The sequence below is a fragment of the Anas platyrhynchos genome, chromosome Z (assembly GCF_047663525.1).
Source record: "Anas platyrhynchos isolate ZD024472 breed Pekin duck chromosome Z, IASCAAS_PekinDuck_T2T, whole genome shotgun sequence".
Lineage (NCBI taxonomy): Eukaryota > Metazoa > Chordata > Aves > Anseriformes > Anatidae > Anas > Anas platyrhynchos.
The window spans coordinates 35,631,092-35,652,500 of record NC_092621.1 but is presented as its reverse complement, the minus strand read 5'-3'; the positions used below and the strand labels follow the sequence as shown (position 1 = coordinate 35,652,500).

General features: G+C 36.7%; 1 protein-coding gene across 8 annotated transcripts in view; it reads left to right on the top strand.

Annotated features, from left to right (window-relative positions):
- The window catches only part of BNC2 (basonuclin zinc finger protein 2), a 381,816-nt gene that overhangs the window by 52,385 nt on the left and 308,022 nt on the right, over positions 1-21,409 (top strand). Inside the window, exon 1 of one of the 8 annotated variants that reach the window (XM_072031491.1) lies at positions 16,279-16,419. The exons of the other annotated variants lie outside the window; for them this stretch is intronic. Within the exon in view, the coding sequence (XP_071887592.1) occupies positions 16,294-16,419 (126 nt within the window). The 5' untranslated portion in view covers positions 16,279-16,293. Of the gene's footprint in view, positions 1-16,278; positions 16,420-21,409 lie in introns of those variants that run through there. 8 annotated transcript variants of the gene reach the window in all.

Here is a 21,409-nt window from a genome sequence, read left to right as displayed (position 1 = left end):
ACACAATGCAGGCTTGTGTGTTGTGCTCATAAGCCTAAACGTGCAAGCTAAACCACTCTTATCCTTAAACCAACACGATGGTTCATGCTTACCTTTCACCAGTTTAGCTAAATCAATCTATGTTAAAGCTCGAGGGCATTTCTGCCTGGTGTTCATTCAATTTGTGCTTTGTAGGCTACAGTGCCTCCAGGTAGTTGTTTAATGTTAGTCAGGGTGTTAATTATGACAGTGAACTGTCTCTAGGCTAAGGAGAGGAATGAATACAGACTAAATGCCCAACTGAGTGATTGTATACTTTGAAATGTCCTAATTCAGGGACAGAATGAAAGTGAATTGGGTTCACTTGACCATGTATATATGCAAGCAGCTGTCTTAAAAAAAACCACCACCATCACCACCAAACAAACAAAAAATCATCTCAAGCTTTTAGATCAAAATTAAAACCCAGAGATTCATCTAACTTCCAATTTTTTTTCTTTATATAGGAAGATGATAACATTTATTTTTCAAAAGCAAGGTAAGTGGTTTGGATTCTTCTGAATTGACATTGAGGTTCATGGTTGTTGTCAAATTTAAGCTTGGGAGACCAAATACATACACTAAAAACACAAAGTGACTTGTGATTATGTGTTACACAGAAGGTAACATGTATTCATTATGTTTTGTATGTGGGTCAGTATAACCATGTCTGTTCATTAGGCACCTGTGTTACCACCATCTACAAACAAAGTAGCTCTCTCCTGGAACAAGGCAAGAAATGGGGATCAAAGGATCAAATGAGCATGCCTTCTTCAGATTGCCGTTTGGCCTTTGAAACTAAAATTTTCTTTCTTAAGTCAATCAGTCACTTCAAACTCACACTATAATAAAGGAAACAATTAATCTGGCTGGGTTCAGGAATGTAATTTACAGGTGAAAGATTCTCTTTAATTATTTTATTTTTTGAACCATATAGACTACAGCAGCTTGATTGGTGCTAATGTATCCTATATTGTACATTGCAGGGTTGTGTAGTAATTCTGAATGACCAAATCAGACAGCTATCAGAAGTGATGTAGCTTCCATGCTGTATTGCATGGTCTTATGTCCAGCTGCTTAATCCCACTGTGACAAGACATATTAGAATAGAATTGCTGTGCAAAGGCAAGTATAATTTCAAGATTGGAAGGAGTACATTCAGAACTTCCTTGGGTGTTTCTCCAAAAACTGCCCAAGCAAGGTTAACAGGAACCGAATTCAAGGGAAAAATTAGCTGCCCTGGTATACTGACTTGTTTGACATCTGTTCTTTAAGCCCCTCAGCATTTACAAGTTTGCCCTGAGTCTGTCTAGAGCTATGTGCTTCTCTTTGTTGTTGCTGCCTGTTCAAGTTTCTCTGTCTTCCTTGTGGCTTCACAAGCCTCTGAAGGGAGTCTTGAGATGTTGAGATCAATGTGATTCTTGCTCTGTAATCAATTAAGTGTAATCAACAACTTAAAATACAAATGCCAGCATTTGTTTACTACAGTCTTCACAGAACTAAAAAAATCTGAGTTAATAATCTTCAGATAACATTGGTGGTCGTGAAAGTAACAAACAAAAATCTCTCAAGCCTATCTGCTGCTAGTGAAGTGACCCAAGAATGCAGAAATGCTTCCCCTGCCTCTTTCCCCACCACATGATAACCCAGTAAAAGAGAGGACAGATACTTTGGGAGAGGAGAGAAGGATTAGTTTCATTCTCCTTCTGGCCATTCAGTTGTTTATTGTTCCTTGTAATAAATGGTTTGTATTTACTGCTTCTGTGATGTGTGGTAAAAATTTAGGCAGGGAAGATTCTAGCATATGCTCCTAGTAAGACGGAGATTGTGAAAATAAACAGTACTTGTAGGGGGAAAAAATGCTTATAGATTATGGGGGAACGGTAAACCTGTGTTCTTTAATCTGATATTGTTGACCAGCGTGCAAGTTCCAGTGATGTGAAGCCTTGTCCACTAGGTACCCGAAGGACTAAGATCATGAAATTAGTTCATTGACCACTGAAGAATAAGCTCTGTCTCATTATTTACTCTGTTTCGGCCAGCTCTTGCGGCTACTTCAGATGCTTCTGTCCCTCCATGTATAGCTGTATAAAGGTCTTAGTGGCTCTATTTAGGAAAAAACGCTGTTAGTGATTAGCACCCTAGCAAATACCTTCAAAAAGTAGAAGACACTGAATGGGAAAGATGTGTACAGGCTTTTGTCTGACTGTTTGTCTGATTCTCCTGTTGTGAACTTCATAGCAGTAGTGGCTGCAGTTACCACTGGGCAAGCAGAATTTAGTTCAGATATATCGTAAAGAAGAAGGAGACTGTTATTAAAAAAAAATGGAGAGTTATAGGTCAGAAAAGTTGTTTAAGATTTTCCCTATACCTTCTATGCAACACCTAACAAGACGGCAGTAGACAGGTTAATTGAAAAATAAATGGAATATCATAATGATCTGATTAGCAAGGACACTATGTAGATCTGAAGTGTGCTGGGAAGTAGAGACCTTGTTTTGGAATCACCTCCAGCTGATCAGGTCACTTCAAACTACATTATTTCAGATTGTTATATATAATCTACTCTTTGTGGTGCACTATGCATATCCAAACTATTTTTCACAGCTATTATCTCCTTCTTCAACTTATAAAATCTATCGATATAATAGTAGAACCATTTCTGTACTTTAGTTTACATAAAACCACTTCCTTTCTTTCACTAGAAACATATCTAAAGCACATGATGAAAATAAAACTTTTTAAAAATTTCTTTGAATATACTTTCTGTATGTACTAGAGTGGGTGTTTGAGGGGCCACAGGGCATGTAAAATCACTATGGTGTGAGGAGTGGGATTGCACTGGCACTGGTAAATCACATTGCCAGATTTTTAGAATTGTGTTTATCCAGCAGTAGACTATACAGAAATGCTGTTTCTATTTACAACATCCTTTCATGCATCTATCTGATCTGCAGAGAAATTACTGCACTACCCATTTCATATTGTCATGACTCACCACTACAATTATAGCTGTGTATTTGTAACTGATGAATTTTTAGGAGATGATATGTTGAAGATAACAGTTTTCATTTTATAGCTTTGTGGACAATGCATTTATACAGATGTAGTTTAATTTTTATAAGACTTAGTAGAATAGGTTGTTGTGGAGGTACAATCTGACAGACCTCTAATAAGAGGGGCTTTTGCTTGTTTTTTAAAACTAGGTGTTGAAGAAGTCTTGATAAAATAATGCATATTTTGAAACTTTGATACTTACGGGATAAATGGCTAACAAGTTTTAAATTGGGACTAACACATATATGTCTGTGGCTTTGGTCACACACTTACATGTCAGACAGGAATTCAGGTTTACTCATGACATGTATGTGAATGCTTCCATATTCTGAAGATTGTATCACAGTTACAAGCTATTTTCAGTCAATTTTGTTGAGTACTGATGTTTGTGCAAACAGAGGCACATTGTCATTGTCTGAAGTTATGCTACCATAATTGATTACTCAAATATAAATTGTTGCTCACTTTTCCGATTTAAGATACTAGAACTTACATACGCTCTTGTAATATCTAGGCATAGGAAATAAATGTAGTAACCTTCAGGCCAGCGTGATTGATCCTCATATGAGGAAACAATGAAATTATTAGAGAATGAAATATGCACATAGATTTACTTTACTTCAGTAAGAATATATGGAGAGTATCTCTGAAAGTGGAAACGGGATGCTAGGGTCTGAGGCAGCACAGGCACAAAATAGTTGATGGGCAACTAAGGTTTAGGCCAAAGCTTGCGACATGCTACTGCTGATGTGAGTAGGCAATATGACAAACGTGGGACAATCTTCTAAACTCCTGTGTTTAATATTATAAATCTGCATCCTATTCTTGTTTTGCACATGCAAATCTTCTTCACTTTTTTTTTTTTTTTTTTTTTTGTCTTAATAGTATCTTGCCATGTCTCTGAGCCGTAGAGAGGCAGTGGTTTTTATTTTGTTTTAATCAGAAAATAATTGGAGAAAGTAATCAGCTTTATGAAAGATAGCCTCATTTTCACATGCCAGTTAACTCTAGAGAAATGGCAGCCATTGATTGTGATGACAGATGGTGACCATTTTGCACAGGGAATAATCTGAGAGATGACACCTTTTTACATGCCTTTTAGGCTAGCAAAAAAAATGTTGAAGTAAGTGATGTTGTGATAAAAATACATAATTATATAAGGTTAGTATAAACGTTATATACAGTTCTCCGTTAGATTTCAGCTCCAGCTGAAGTCTCTTCTGTGTTGTCATTACAAATAGGGAAACTAAACTGCTCCTGCTGACCGTAGTCTTTAACAATGTTAGGGGTATGGTTTCTTGACATCTTCACAATCTGTTCCTATGCCTTTGTAAAGCAACCACTGGATATGAAAGAAGGGAGTAGTGGAAGACAGTGGGCATTTGTGTCAGTACTCAGAAGCAGATAATGGCCTATTTCAGCAGCAGAGTGGACTGGTAATGGAGAAGAAATAGGCTGGATATCTGAATTCAAAGCAAGCCTCATTTTAATGCCCACTTCAGTTAATTTTCTTGTTCAGTCATCCACTTCCTGTTGGTATTCTTACATTTCCTTTAGAGTGGTGTCCATCCAGCTATTGCAGTACTCATCCTATATGTATGTGCATGCATATATATGAGAGATTGTGTGTATATATGAATATTAGTGCCTATGGCAATGTTATTATGTTATTGTATGTACACATACATATGTATGTATTTCTAAAGTAACCAGATGTTACAAGCAGATAATACTGATTTATGTAATATTGATTTTAGAGTAAAGAGGTGTACCGAAATATCTGCAACATCACTTTTCACTTTGAATATTGCCTTCCATAAGATGATTGATAATTGCTTCATAGTCTATATTACTTATTGCTGCATGAAAAACAATAGGATAGTCAACCAAATATGATGAAGAAATGAAGGTTAATACAATCCATGTTGACTCTTCCTGTAAAAAAAGCAAGTACGTATCTACTATTTAAGTAGTAGGTAGTAAAGAGTGCAACTTAATTTCTGACATAATGCAACTGTAGCTAGTGTAGTTATACTGAGCATGAATTTTTGTTTTGATCATGGTTTTACTAGTCAGTAATGGAAGATTAGGTGGAACTTGCTTTTTGCTCAGGATGCACATTTTGTTCTATTTGACCTGGGAAAATTATGACTATACAGCAATACACAACAATGCAATGATATTTCTGTTGTTAAATTTAATATTCTTTTTCACCACTGTTTTCCCATCTAATGCTCTGATGTGTGAAGGCTACTCCATGGCATGTTAGGACAAAATACTCTGAAGGTCTCCTTAGTTTTAGTTCTTGAAAATCCTTTAGCAAATCCTTTAGCAAACTACAGTTACAATTGCACACTTCGTTTTAAAGCAGGAATTCTGTCTTCATGCTAGTAATAGAGTATATGTTTACATCTGGATGAATAACAGAATTGTCAATATTTTACATTCTTGATGATATTTTTGTTTGATTGCTTTTTGGTAGCCACATGCAGTGGGCCTAAAGAAACAATCTGAATTTGTGGAATTTTACTTAGTTCATGATTAACATTATATTTTACTTATGACTCTGGTACTGAGAAACAAAGACAAGCCATTAAACACTTAGAGAAAAATTCTACAGCTTCCCTCTGGACACCAGCTGGTCTCACAGTACACATTACAGTTGGAGCTAATATGAGGTAACGGTGGAGCTGGAGACTAGGTTCACTGTGTAGTGAGTGGTTCCTTTACTCTTGCAGTTCCTTATTTCTGTGTATGAGACTGGCTTGTCTTCACTAACCCCATAGGAGAATGGTACCAGTGTGGTGCCACTTCAGTGCTTCATCCCCACTTCATCCCCAGTTGTTTGCTGATATGAAAGTAGCAAACTGGTGCTCAATGAGGTTGTGAGGAGCACAAGTTAGAACCTAATTTAGTAAAAGGTGTCCCTGCCCATGGTAGAGGGGTTGGACTAGATGATCTTTAATGTCCCTTCCAACCCGAACCGTTCTATAATTCTCTGATTCTTAGTTGGCAGCTCTGGTTTGAGCTCCTTCACAGGTGGCAGTCCCCTCAGAGGTGTACCTCCTTCTGTGTGCCCCTTCAGCCCAATCTCAGGCATCTCTGTGCTCCAGCACTATTTTGGGTGCCTCTTGGTCCTGTCCTTTCTTAGGAATCTCTTTTCTCTGTCTGCCTTTTTGCTCAAGCTCTGTTCAAGTGTCTCTTCTTTTTCATGAGTGTCTCTCTTGACTGTAGTCGTCATGCCCCTCCCCACGTCCCCACAGAGGTGCCCCACACTCTCAGATGAGTGCAGAGCTGGCTGGAACCATCCAAGGCTGGCTGTGGGCAGCCCCTTTGTGCTCCCCAGCTGCTGCACGGGTCAGGCCCAGCCCCGCAACGAAAGTTCTTCCCAGCACAGCAGGTGACTGCCAGGAAGGTACGAGTCAGGCTCCAGTGAGCTCGCTCTATTACAAACAGTTGTGTGCAACTTGCTCAATCTTCATCTCTAAAGGAAAAGCTGTGTGCCACTAACATTTGTATAAACATCTTGCATGTATTCACATTTTCTGTGTTCTTTCAGGAAAGAATAATAATGGAACCTTTTTTTTTTTTTTTTTTTTTTTTTTTGTCTTATCCCCTTTAAATATCAATACTTTGCATTTTTCGCCTTTTCCTTTTTAAAAACTTGTCTCGGTTTGTCTTTTTGCCTGTCTATAACTTTCATGTCCCATTTTTTGTTATTCAGTGGAATTTGATACATACCAAACAGAGAAGAATTGTTTTAAAAATAGTTAAATGTTTTTCTTTCTGTCAGAAGATGTAAATGATGTAAATGTACTCAATCTTTTGAATGTAGAGATTACTCCTTGCTTTCATCTGCCATCCCAGTGAAGCAAAAGAATGTTTTCATCTTCTCCACCCAATCACCTAATTTGGGGTTTATCAGAGTATTTGGTATTGAAACCACTAAGAAGTAACATCAGTAATTGAAATATGCTGTCTATCTTTTGTCTGTGCTCCTGTCCTTTCATTTTCCTTTGCTGTTGCATAGCCTACTGTGTCTTCCACCATTTTATACCCCATTCCTCTTACTCATTTTGTCCTCCACTTTATTCCATTATTATCTTTCCTTGCAGTTTATCCAACCTTGCTTCCGCATTAGCCTTGCTTTGCCTTATGAACCCCTCTGTCTACAGTGGACTGCTGGCTGCTTTTCTGGTCTCAGAGAAGTAAAAAAATTGGTGCTTCCAAGTCAGTGCGGCACCTTTCTAATGCTGACATCTCAGAGACCTATTGGGGCTGGCAAAGTGAGCAGAATGATATAAAACTACTAGAAAACGTTCAAAGGAGGGCTACAAATATGGTGACAGATCTAGAGGGCAAGACGTATGAGGAGCTGCTGAGGTCCCTTGGTTTGCTCAGCCCAGAGCAGAGCAGGCTGAGGGGAGGCCTCATGGTGGCCTGCAGCTCCCTCACGAGGGGAGTGGAGGGGCAGGCGCTGAGCTCTGCTCTCTGGGGACAGCAACAGGACCTGAGGGAATGGCACGGATCTGGGACAGGTGAGGGTCAGGCTGGGTGTTAAGGAAAGGTTCTGCACCCAGAGGGTGGTCAGGTACTGGGACAGGCTTCCCAGCGCAGTGGTCATGGTGCTGAGCCTGCTGGAGTTCAAGAATTGTTTGCACAATGCTCTCAGACACTTGGTCTGATTTTTGGGTGGTCCTGTGTGGAGCCAGGAGTGGGGCTCGATGGTCCTTATAGGTCCCTTCCACCTTGGGATTTTCCATGATCCTATGATCATCATCCCCATTTCCTTTTAAGAAGTTGGGATGTGAACTTGGGATAGATGGTTTTGCCAAAACTTACCTAAAGATGTCATTTCAGTCTTCTGGTGAAATTTCTATACATGGGAAATTTCTATACAACCTTCATACATACAGTCATGACTTGCTGCTTGGACAGGTGTCTTCTCATTAAGTTTGTCTTTCAGTTGATTTTCTGTCTGTCTTCTATACATTTCGTCACTGCCTCTTTATGAATACACTCTTCAAAGTGTATCAAGCGGATCCAGGGAGCACACTGGTCTTGATCAATAAAACACTGGTATTTTAATCTTTCTGAATGTATGAGATTTAGTGTTAATTTGTATTACTTCTTGAAGACATCTTTAAAATATGGGTAAAATGACTTCAGTGTGTGGACTGTGGAACCTTGATTGTTGCTTTTTCTCAAAAAGCTTCCAGGAATGACATTCACTGTCCCTTTTAAGTAGCTATTGTTTTGTTTGCTTTACCACCTGAATGAAGTTACTCTTTCCTGTTGAATGATTAACCTATCAATATTTTTGAAATGTATTTTATAAAGGCTCATTATATATACTCCTTGAAGTCTGTTCATTTATTATTTTAGATATTCTTTGAGAAATTTGTCAAAATTGAATTACCGAGACGTTTCCAGTGAATATACATACTTTAATACCAAATTGGAGTTGTCTCTTCTGTGTTATGTCCCATCCTGTTTGAAATAGAATTAAAATTATGTTTCTTACTGAAAATAATCACAATATAAGCTACTTGCAGTTGACAGATCTGTATCTAATTAAAGTGAAACCCGAAATAAGAGACAGAGGAAATGATGAGTTCTCAGTTCATACTGCACCAGATGATTCCAATGTGGAACTGTATATTCACTTACATTTGTCCTTACAAATTTGCAGTGAGCTGTAAAAACAGCATGTTGCTACTTAATTGATCTGTGAAACCAGTGTTAGCCTCATGTTTCCTTATATTTTCTTCACACTTTCTGGAGAGAATTATGCTTGTGAAGGAGGTGTTTAATCCCACCATCAACCTTGCATCATCCTGTATCTAAGCATCTGTTTTATACTTTAATGCGTTCATTTTATCCTTTACTGTCTTCTTTCCTTTTATGTATTTGTAGAAAGCCTTATTATTCTTCACTATATTGCTTGCTGTCCCGTCTGATACTCTGCTTTTCTCCTGTGTAATTTTCTTTTTTTACTCAGTCTAGCTCCCAACATGTATTTTTCCTTTAAATCATTTCTTCTTGATGGTTTTAGTTGCATCTACACCCCATTTTTCATCAATATTTCTTCTGTTGCCTCTTTACTTTTGCCATTTAGTCATCTTGGGATTTTTGTCTCCTTAAAAAGGATGCTGTTCCATTAGACATTTGTTAGTACATCTTTGAAACAAGTCAATTCTTTTTCCATGCATTGTTCCTTTAAAGTTAATTCTTGACTTAGGTCACCCACTATTTCTTTTGTCCTTAGAAACTTGTCATTTTAAAATTTCTCACTGGTATGTTACTCTTTACATCCTTCTTCTCTTGAATTGTGATGTAAGAATTGAATGTATTCTGTGGAGATATTTTTTCTTTCTGAAAATGTGGGGCAACTGGGCAATGCAAAGGATTGTTCCAGCAGTCTGAGAAAAATCAGTGCAAATGTGGAAGTGGAGGCTAAAACAGGACTCTCGTCTACCCTGATTCTTGATTCTTGGTCTGCCCTGTGTCAGTTTGGTCTTCAGTGTGATGTGAATGGTTAGTTTATGCTGGCCAGCAGCCGTCCATGACAACGCTTGTATTTCCTGAACCACCCCTCCCATGCCCGAGGCTTTGAAGAGCATAGTACAGTACTGCTGAGATAATTCTGCCATACTCATGGAAATTCCTTTTATACGGAGGGAAATTCCAGTGATCCAGTTAAACTGCTTTTTATGTCTTTTAAGCTGGAGTGATGCTTACTTAATTTAGAATTGATTTTCATTTACCTTTTCTACACTGCCTGCTGTACTGGGACTGTGATTGAGGACTTTAAATGCTGCAATAGTATAAATAGAATTGGGATCTTGACAAGACATAAGATTTGGTCAAACAACTTTGATTTGTGTGTTATTTTTTATTTGGTTTTGCTGATGGGCAACTCAGGAGAAAATAGTAACTTAAATGGCATTATAATAAAACTAAGTTATTGTGTTTTGTAATGCCTATATATTGAATTAAGATAATCCTTCATGTTTCTCTACTGAAATCAACATAGTTGTTGAATTAGTAGCTTTTGCAGCAAACAAACAAAAAAAGTACTGTGGTGTTTTCTTCTGCAAAACACATTTTCCTCTGAAAATGTTATCTTAGAATTTAGAATGTTGAGAATGCAAGATGCTGTTATTTCATTTGTAAATTTACACTACTATATTATTGTGTGTGTCTGTAGCTAAATGTGTGTTATGTGACTGTATCTTATGAAACGATTTACTGTGGGAAACAAAAAAAAACAAAACACACCACACCACAGAATTGTTGTAAATTAAAGATTCTGTACAGTTGTAATATTCTGGGTATTAGGTCTACAATCCACTAACTACAATACTTACAGATCACTAAAAATCTACTGTAAAGTATAGCTGCTTTTGCATTGTATAGTACAATAGCAAATTTGGTTTACAAAATTCTTCAAGTAGCATTACATAATATAAAATTTTGTGTAACTAGCACTTAAAATAGTTACATGGATCTGTACTTGGTCTGTCACTGCAGGTGCGGCATGTCTTTGGGCTTTGCAGATTGTGATCCCTTTGAAGCTTCCTAGTGAAATCAGTGTAGGGCTAATTTCTTTTAAAAACACATTTTACAGTGCATCTGAGAGTAGCATGATGCTCATATAGTTGATATTTCATCTTTTGAGAGACAGGTCAGTGAGAATGTGATTTAAAATATATGTGTGTTTGTTTTGATAGAGAGCAGAGGCTTAACATAAGTGCCACTTTTTGATTTAAGGAAGACTCTGAGGGTGACCTGATTGTTCAATGAAAAGAATATGTCCTGTGTCAGGGCTTGAAAGATCTGGATCAATTACTCTGTTTTACTAGCCATGCAGAAATAGATGGAGCTTTTTAGTCAGTCACTGGTATTATTCTTCCTGCATGATAATATTTGAATTTGATGTTTCTTTTGGGGAACAGTTAGGTCAAATTATACCCATAATTTCTGCCTGCCTGAGGTTCTATGGTGCCACATTCTCTGTTCAGATCTTTCTCATGCCACTGTGGTTTGTTTTTTCCCTTCATGGGACATACTCATGAACGGTGCATACTACTTGAGAAAAATTTCTTGGTTTTGTTACCATTATTACTTTTAGCCCTGTAAGACAACTCATCCAGAATAGCAGCCAGTGTTCACTTGGTGTTTTATTTTCTTACTGTACAAAAAACAGGACTTATCTCTCCTGTGTTACATGAATTAAAAATGTAATCAAAATGAATGAAAGCCAACCCCTTTCCTCCCAGTTGCCTGGTTCAGAAAAGTTTTCTTCTGAAAGCACAGAAATTCAGCTATCCTGATCACCGTGTCTTTTACTACATCAAGAAATCAGAGATAGGTTTTGTGCTATAAGGATACATCCTCACCAGTAGGTAGCTGAAAGTATGGCATGCCATTTCATTCCAATTATAAAGCTATGTAATCAGTCATGTACCTTGTTGGACAATGAAGCAATTTTTCTTCAGACCTAAGGAAACTATTCTCAGAATGACAGAATGGCTCAGGTTGGAAAGGACCCCATCTTGTCCAAGGCCACGTACAGCCAGTTGCCACAACCATGCTCAGGCCTATCCTTGAGACTGCAATTGTTAAATGGAACAGTCTCCCATTTCAGAATTATTTCATTCAAATAATCTTCATCATTCTCATTCAGCAGATTGGATATTAAAAATAAACAAATTAATTAATCCTTGTCCGCATATGGTTCTGTGGAAGAAAAACAAACAAACAAATAAACAAGATATAGCACAGCTCACTGTGACATAACCAAAGGTTTTTTAGGAGGCCAAAAATAAGCATTTGAAGCAAAGAAGCTTAATTTTCCATCTACCTTAGAATTCGTACAGTTCTATGGAGAAATGAGGTTTCAGCCCTGTATAATTGTGCAACTCTCTGTCGCAGTGTTCTATGTCAAGATAGCCTCACAGCTGATGGATATATTGCAGTGGCAAGTTGTTTTCAAACTGAAAATCTCCCTTAATGATATGGGAGTTGCTCTGGTTCAACAAGTTTCAGAGCATTGCCTTCAAATCCATTACTACTTTCTGTCTGTCTGTCAAAATCTATTTTATACTTGCTGTCACTTCAACAAGACAGCTTTCTGAGCAGGGTAGCTATCAATGCAAGAATATTTCTTTTGTTTCTATGATGATAAAGTATTTCCTTAAAAATCTTAAATATTATTTCTGGTCATCACCCCCTCTTTTTTTTTTTTTTTCTTTTTTTTTTTTTTAATTTTACATGTTCTTTTTTCAATTTTTCTTCCTGTGCATGAAGGTATTCTTCCAGATTGGTTTTGTGCAAAACCTTTGTGCTGTAGCATAATCTGCTTCTATAGAAGGTATTTAAGATGCTGTGTTTACTGGTTTACCTATATCTAAAAGTTTGGTTTAATGAGGTGTGAATTAGGAGTAGTTACCTTTTTTGCATAAGATTTTTTACACGTGGTATTATTACAGAAATAAATACTTCTGAATGACTAGCCATTTCCAGAGAAAGTATCTCCGCAGAAAGAATGGAATCATTCAAGAACAGTTCTTTTGCAATACTGTCCTTGAATTTTTATTCCTGAGTAGCTGAATGTATAGACAAGCTCTCAGTTAAAAAGTCAGCCTTTGTGCTGTTACTAAAGTGTTTATGTTGTCTGGGAGTCATAAATTATATGGTCTAGATAGCTGAGATGGTGTAGTACATAAGACATCTGTTAAATCAGATGGAAAGAAAATAAAACTGTTCTAAATGGCAGTGGCCTGGACAAAAAGGCCTGCTGCTGCGTAAAGAAGACACCTGCTCTTTAAAAAAGTATGTTATCAAGTCCCACAGTGTGGAGTTCTTGTTTAGTGATTACATTCTTTGCAGAAATACATTGTGAATGTTGAAAAGGTGTATTCATTTTTTTATTTTTTTTTTCCCTGAGTGGAAAGAATTCTCTCTCTCTCTCTCTCTCTCTCTCTTTTTTTTTTTTTTTTTTTTTAATAACATCTTTAAAAACAAAACAAAACAAAATACTATTCTCCATTTCTTTTAATGGCTGAGACATACTTCACATCTGTCATAAGGTGCAAAAATGTGGCTGGGCAACAAATCATTTTTTCTTACCTCTCAGCCTTATCGCAGGTAACCCAACCTAGCCAGGAACCTGTGATGTGTACTACTGTGTAGTTTTTGTCTTGGAATAAAACTACAATAAATATTGGAGTATTGCAAGATTCTGAAAGGTGAAAGTGAAAACTGTCTACTCTGTGGTTTACTCTTCTGTTGTCCGGAGTATGCATTTCATAAGTTTTCATGTATGCTGTAAAGTCTAGTTTTTTCCTAGGTTTTTGAGAAGAGGAGAAGTGGAGCTTTAGATAGTGAAATGTATTTTTATATGTTTAAGTTACAAATGAATTTGGCTGATTATGTGATCCTTGAGTTTCTCAGAGGAATAGGTAGTAGCTGATGTAAATCACAGCGGATGCACTGAAATCAACAGAGCTGCATTCATTTACAAAAGCTAACAGACTGTCAAAAGTATGTCTTGCAATTATTCTTCTGTAGTGTTTGATCCTGTTTCAGAAAAAGTCTTGCAAACCTTACATTCTGGCTTGGATTCTGATTCAATTTATGTAATTTTGCTATTTAATAACCTGAATTGATACAGGTGCGTAAAGCAAGACATGAGTTTGAACTACATATACTTCAGAATGTTATCATAGAAAGTACCAGTTCAGGAAAATTCATTCTGGAGATGTTTTTTTCTGCCCTGGTAGATCTCACAGTATCACATGAAAGGCCTAATGTCCTTTAATTCAAGAAAAAAAAATGCTTTAAATAATGCAATTAAAAATACTTTTAAAATAACTAAGATCTGATAAATAAGCTTGCTTTTGATCTGTATAGGTACTAAGCAAATAAACCAGAAAAAAAGAACATGCAGAAACTGTGTAAAATGAAGACAGCTGCCTGCTTTTTGAGATTAGTTGGTTAGAAAAATCTCTTGATACCAAATCCAGAGAGCTTCAGTAAGACTTTGGCTATCTTCAGGAAGCAATACTTGTTGAAATTTGACAGGTTTTACCATGGGGACAGCAGTAACAACAAGTATCAAGAGTCCCATCAGCTGATTTACAAACCACTATCTATAATGACTTTAATGTATAGACAGACCCAGTTTCATGGATATTTTTCAGACATTCTTATATCCAAGAGCCAGTTATTGTTCATTTTATCTAATGAAATCTTTGCTTAATAATTTGAATTTGAAACTAAATAATCAACGTTCATAATTTTAACATGTTGATTGGTTTGGTTGTAAGATTGCTTTGTGGGAAAGGAGAAGGTTTTACAAATATGTTTGTGTTTGGATTTAATTTGTATGGCAAGCTAAATATGAGATTTATGGAGTGCATTGTTTTATTTATTCTTCCATGTACTATCAGTACACACAACATCTGAATTTGATCTTTGGAAACCAAGTTAAGAAAATATGGCATAATTTAATACTAATTGTCTCGTTTAATTGCACCTTCCATCTGTTAATTTGCTTGTTCTATGCTTAAGTTATTGCAGTATTTATTACTTGATTTCTGGTTGTATTTAACTTTCCAGTGATGTACTCATTACAAGAATTTTCTTTGCTTATTTATTATCAGTTTCCTGTTCCTCTAAAAACTTACACAATTTAATTTATTTGAGTTAGAGTTTACCAAAAAGAGGGCATTTTCTACTGTATGTGTGAATACATAGAAAAGACATAACAATTTTGAGTTTCCATGAGGAAGAGCTGTGACCCATTCATTCAGCTTGTAGATTTATATCTATCTATCTATCTATCTATCTATCTATCTATCTACCTATCTATCTATCTATCTATCTATCTATTTGTGATGTCAAGGTAGCACTTCAGATCTAGAAGTCAAAAGATGCTGTGACAGACAGGTTCTGTCCAATCACAAAAAGTGCCTTTGACCATCAGATGTAATAAAAGAAAGAAGTGATGTGATATCTCAGCCATATCAGATACATGCTTTATTTCTAATAATTACAGCACTGGACATATTGTCATCTGTCTCTGTAAGTGGAAGAGGTTATTTGTCATTCTTCTACAAAGTATCTTTTGGAACAATTTGTGTGAATGCTCTCACGTTCAGCTCAGGCAAAATTATCCAAGCTTAAGTTAATTTGGCTGTTTGGTAGGGTAAGGGTAAGTTGTTTCTGCTTTTATTTTTCTGTCTGATCTGAATGAAAGCTGCTTTAACAGCTGCTTGGTTAACATGGCAACTTTCCTTACAGAGATGGTGATATGACTCCAGAAGAGGACATCAGTGTATTGCCTGATTGCTTTTTCTCCACCTACACTTGAGGAAAACTGATGAAAACTGGAAATTTGTATCTAAATTCTGTGATTAAATATTTCTGCAGAACTTCTTTTTAACTTGATATGACAGTTAGAGAGGAAATTAAGTTATGTTTTACATAGGACCCTTCTATGAACTCAGAAAGAAAGTTCCAGTCTCTATAAGTGAAGATCAAATGATGCCCCTTTTCCTGGTTTGGTGTGAAAAGGTGAGAGGGAAGAAGGGAGTAGACAAGGAAAACAGTGGAGCTTGTACATAAAGTTTTGCATGCCTGTGTTGTAGGATGTTCATCTCACAAGATGTTCATGTATGTGCATTTCTTATATGTAAAGCAAAACCAAGTCTCAAGTCACATTTCAGGACCTAGGTAAGATGTTTTAATTAAAGAAATTGTAACGGAAACCTTTGGAAACTTTAAAGCAGCCACATAGAACACGGGCTAGCTAAGCTTTGGTTAATTTGTGAGGTCTCACAAATCAAGATAAACAGCATACCTGTTGAGCCTATCTATTAGAGCACGATTTCATGTTCATTTGTCATTGTTTTCCTGGGATTTTTGGAAAACCAATGTGTAACTAGGAATTGCAAAGAAAAATCATATTGCAAGTGAGATTTGCATGGTTACTATATAGATAAGATTTACTCAGAAGGTGGAGAGGCAGGCGCTGCCCAGAGAAGCTGTGTATGCCCCATCCCTCGAATTGTTCAAGGCCAGGTTGGGTGGGGCTTTGGGCAACCTGGTCTACTGGGAGGTGTCCCCATGGCAGGGGGGGCGGAACTGGATGATCTGTAAGGTCCTTTCCAACCCAAAACATTCTGTGATTCCATGGTTCTATGATTCTATATGGTTAAGGCAGTGGAGAAATGGCTTCACCATCTATCTATGTCTGTAGAGGCAACGCAGAACCCACTTTGGTATAGGTGCTTGAAGACCCCATTGTCTGCTGTGGAGCAAAACAGAACTTCACAGGTACCCTCTGGCGTGAAAGATATACTTCTTTTTCAGATGAAATTACAGCATATGAGTTAGGGGATTTCAGCCTAGGAAGACTGGCTGCCAAAGAGCTGCCAAACTGAAAAGCAGTGCCAAACTGAAAAGCTTGCCTGGTCAAGTATCTCACTATGAATTTTTCATTTATAAATGCAGCCTTATAGGTATAACTATATCCATGAGATACGCCTGCTTTCCAAGTGAGCAGAAAAATAGCTGAACATATCAATATGAAAAGATGTGGAATGAAAAAGAGAAGGACATGTATTCTTGATGTAAAGAAGGCACAGCACTGGAAGAACATGTTTGTACATGCCAAATATAGACAGAAAGCCTAGAAAGATTTAATTGCACTTTTTAGAAGATGCACAGTGCATATAGAAAATTTCATCAGTGTAACAATATGGGTTGTCCGCTAATTCTGAACAAGTTTATCCCATGCCTATAATGTATGTAATGTAGTTTGCCTGTTGGCCAAATTGGCCTTTCAACTCATATTCACATCTAAGAAATAATTGTGAGTATTTAAAGGAAGAATTAACCCAAAATAGCATCCCTTTTCCAAAAAAAAAAAAAAAATCATAAACCTCTTTTGTAGATGAATATTGTGATTCAGGAATGGAGAATGAAAGGATGATATGCTTTGGGGTGTGGCTTTTTAAACAAAAAGCCACTTTCTTTTTTTTTTTTTTTTTTTTTTTACCTCATGTATTGGTCAGTCATATAACACACAATACCAGGTTTCATGAACTTCTCAACAGTAGCTAGTGGTACCTGTATCACATTTCTGTGTTACTTAGCAGAAAATAATTTCTGATAATGAATTAGCCTTTTTATTTCTTCAGTGATGTATATTTCCTTGACTTTTTTTTTTTTTTTTTTTAATTCTTGTGCCTCGGTTTCCTAGCTACAAAATAAAGCTTTTATTTTCCTCCTGTGTCTCATCTGTCTATACAGGTAGCCTTTTGCAAGAAAAGTTTCCTTTGTTCTTTGAGCAAAACTTAGAAACACGATGGTTTCTTGCTTGAGATTTCTAGGCACCGTACACTTCTTCTGAAAGCATATACAGTGTCCCAAATCTTACATGGAGCAGAGGTTTCTGAATCACATATTCTTTGCCTTCACCTTTAGCATTTAAATAATAATTCTCTCTTCTATGTTTCCCCCCACACACTCCTTCTGTGCTCAGCTAGTAATGCAGATGAATTCCGTACTAAATCAAGCAGAAGGTGCGTAGTTTTTGAGATGGGTTGGTAAACTAATAGTCTGGTCTTTTGTATACCGTTTGGTCTGTGTCACTTGTGCATCTAGTTTGGAACCAGCTGGAGGTGGCAGGTAAATTATCTTTAGGAAAATAAAAAGGGTAAGACCACAAAAAGTTGAAATGTAAAAGGCATCTTGTGGAGAGCCTGTTTGACATGAAGTTCATGAAAGGTGAGAATAAAGCACATTAATTAGTGGCTAATAAGTAAACCGCTGCCTTGATAGATAGGAACTCAGAGACTGCATCAAACTACCCTCACAAAATCTCTTACAGAGGGACTAATTTACAGGGCTGTACACAGTAGCAAACTATTTCTGTAATTACTATTGAGAAAAGTCCCTTGTTCGTTGCTGCTGTCACTGAGAGTAGTAATTCACAGTCTTTTAGGAAGACTTGTTTTTGTTTTGTTTATTCACAGCAAAGTTTTTTGCTCTTTGATGGTATGACATGTCTCGTCCTTTTCTGCTGTCAGCAATTAAGAGATGGCCTCAACTGAGCAAAAAGGCTTTTTGACGTAGGGAGCATTTGCCTGAAATGTTCCCATGTGAGCCATGGGATTGGTTACACTCCGAACGAGTGAAAAAAATCATGACTTTTGTTAGAATGATAGGCAGTCAGCACAGGCAAAGTTTAACCCAAATCCTTTCGTAGATATTGGAAAGTCATAAGCCTTGAGATGACACTGGCACATTCAACATGCTGTGATCTGGGACTCTGTTGCTTGTATCACTGTGTGAATGTGTGTACAGTGTAAACATTTTATGAACTGCAGTTTCTGATCCATCGGTCTGTCTGGGCAAGAATGTCCCTTGATACTAAAAAGAACAGCAATCAGGACAGAATTGGTCAATGCGGCATGTCTAATGGTGGGAAGATATTTGAAGGACTCACTATAGACACAATAGGCTCTCTAAATAGCCTCTTTGCACCCGGAGTCTTATTGCAAACAGGTTCATTAAGGAGAGACATTCTGACACACAGCATCACAGTAATGAAAGTAGCTCTGTTTTTCTAATATTGTGTCTTGCCACTTCAGTTATGCTGCTGGTACAAGATTTCCCTTGTGTTGTTGTATATTTCTCTAGAAAAAGAATCAGTCTTCATAGAATATACAATTATTTTGTACAGGAATATATAACTCATACCTAAGAATCTGTCCTTCCTGTTTATGTGTACTAGTGCAAAAATAATTGGCAATCATATCTTCAAAACCAAAAATGCTTCACCTTTGATTTGAAAGACTTGTATATGTTAAAATGGTTGTAACACACACACACACACGAAAAAAAAAAAAAAAAAAAAAAAAAAAAAAAACACTATATACAGTTTTAATGTACTTTCATGAATATACAGTCAGATAAATTGTTGTTCATGATGAAATATAAAATGAATATTCATATATTTTTTCCCATGAGGCACCTTGATTTGTGTTGCTTCTTTTCTCTTTTCTTTAGGCACTGAAGTATAAGTTCATAGAGAGGAAAATCAAAAGGTTATAGTTTATCCTACTTTACATATAACTGGTGTGCGACTTAAGCTGTTGGATTGGCTTAATGTATACTTTGAACATTATGACCATGGGGGGAAAAAAGGTAATATTGGTTTAAAAGTGGATATGGAAAATTTAATGTGCTCAAGTGGGAACAATGGCATATTAAAAAAAAAAAAAATTCATGACACAGATCTAATAATTCACTTGCCCCTGTAGGAATGGGGTATCGGCTCTGATGCCGCTTGGTAGTTTATTTTTATATACGCCCCTGGTCCCTGCTGTATATCCTTCGTATGGGTTCCAGAGAAAAGAAAGAAAATAACCTGTAGGGAAATCAGCTTAGAAACCTTTCATTAAATACATTGTGTTTCATATCATGTCGTTCACAAAATCTCCAAGAAAGATAGAAAGTGTTATCAGACTGCATGTGTAAAATACTATATTTGAATACTATAATTTGCTGTAAGATTAAGGACCAAGGGTATAGACATATTCGTTATTTCATTATTCACTTATGCTTGATGGATAATGCTTCAGGGGTTCTTTTCATTTTTTCTTGCCTAGCACAAATTTGCAGTTTTAACTTTTTATTTAATGCTGCGGAAAACATTCCTGTTCCCCTAAGTTTTACTGTCCTGCTTGCTTGCTTTTTAGCAATGTGATTATTATTCTTTTGGAGAGTGGTTTTATATTGCTTTAAAGTTTTTTTTGTTTTGTTTATTTTTTGCCCCCCCCCCCCCCCCCCCCCCGCATAAAGTTTACAAATAACTAAACTACATTGATTATAAAAGAAATTTAAAATTACTTTTTGACAGAAATTGAGAAATTGTCCATTTTTGATTGCAAAGAACTATTTGTATTATCCCAAGCTCAGAAGCATGTAATTATTATTTTTTTAAATCTGAAAAGCAGGGTTGGCATATTGTGTATTATGGGGGTTTAAAAAATCTGTCATCATCTTTTGACTATTCATAAAGCATATGTTGGTCAAGCCAAATTTGGCCTATGATTGTCTTTTGCACATAAATGAAATTCATTGAATAACAAAAAGCAAATCTCATTTGCTGAATACATTATGGATATGTTTTTTTCTGAAGTAATTTTACTTTTTAAATTTGCACTTTCTTACATGATCTTAACAGCTGTAGACATTTAGCTGCATTTTCAGAAGTGGCACTACTTACACTGGTGTTCATTTATTTTTATTGAACGCCTAAGCAAAAAATGGCTTGACAGTGGTGGTGTTACTGACAGTAAGCTTCCTGTTCTTCATTCTGTATTTTTCCCTCTTTTCCTGTCTACTTAGATATAAGTAGCTTTCACTTCTCTCTTATTTTGCCCAATTTTATATTCATTGTTATCTTTTATACATAGGGAGTGGCACAAAACAGTGTTTTGCAAACTCCACCTAATTCATAGCAGAAACAGTGGCTGCTCTGGCTGCTGACTCCTTCCTGGCTGTGTTGTATCACAGAATTACAGAAGGGCTTTTGTTGGAAGGGATCTTAAAGACTGTCTAATTCCAACCCCCTACCATGGGCAGGGACACCTCCCACCAGATCAGACTGCCCCATCCAGCCTGGCCTTGAATACTTCCAGGGATGGGGCATCCACAGCTTCTCTGAGCAATCTGTGACAGTGCTTCACCACCCTCTGAGTGAAGAATTTCTTCCTTATATCTATTCTAATACCTTCTTTTAGTTTAAAACTATTAATCATTGTTCTATCACTATACTCCTTGATAGAGAATCCCTCTCTATCTTTCCTTTTCTGTGTCATGTACATTACAATCTCATAAGAGTATAAGGTTATCTGGGTTTATATACACTTTCTTCATTGTATAGAATTACTGTAAAGAAAAAAATAGGATGCAAGAAGTATGGGATTGCATGAATTCTCTCTTAAGCAATGTGTTCTTACACTGTTGCAATGGAAACTGGATGCCATCAAAGTACCACATGTAGGAACATATTTGTAGCTCTGTATCTCGTAGTTGGAGGGGCATAGGTGTTGTCGTTATTGTTGTTTTATTGCTTTGTACAGAAAATGTATACATCTTTGTCTTTTATTGTAAGAAAAAGGTTATCTCTAAAAAGCCAGTCTTGCATACAGTATTAAGGGTAGTAAGGTTCAGAAAAGCATAGTTTGTTTTAGGAGTGAGTTCCACATTTGTGGGGCAGCAATCAAGGGTTCCCTCTCCAGGATCCACACTT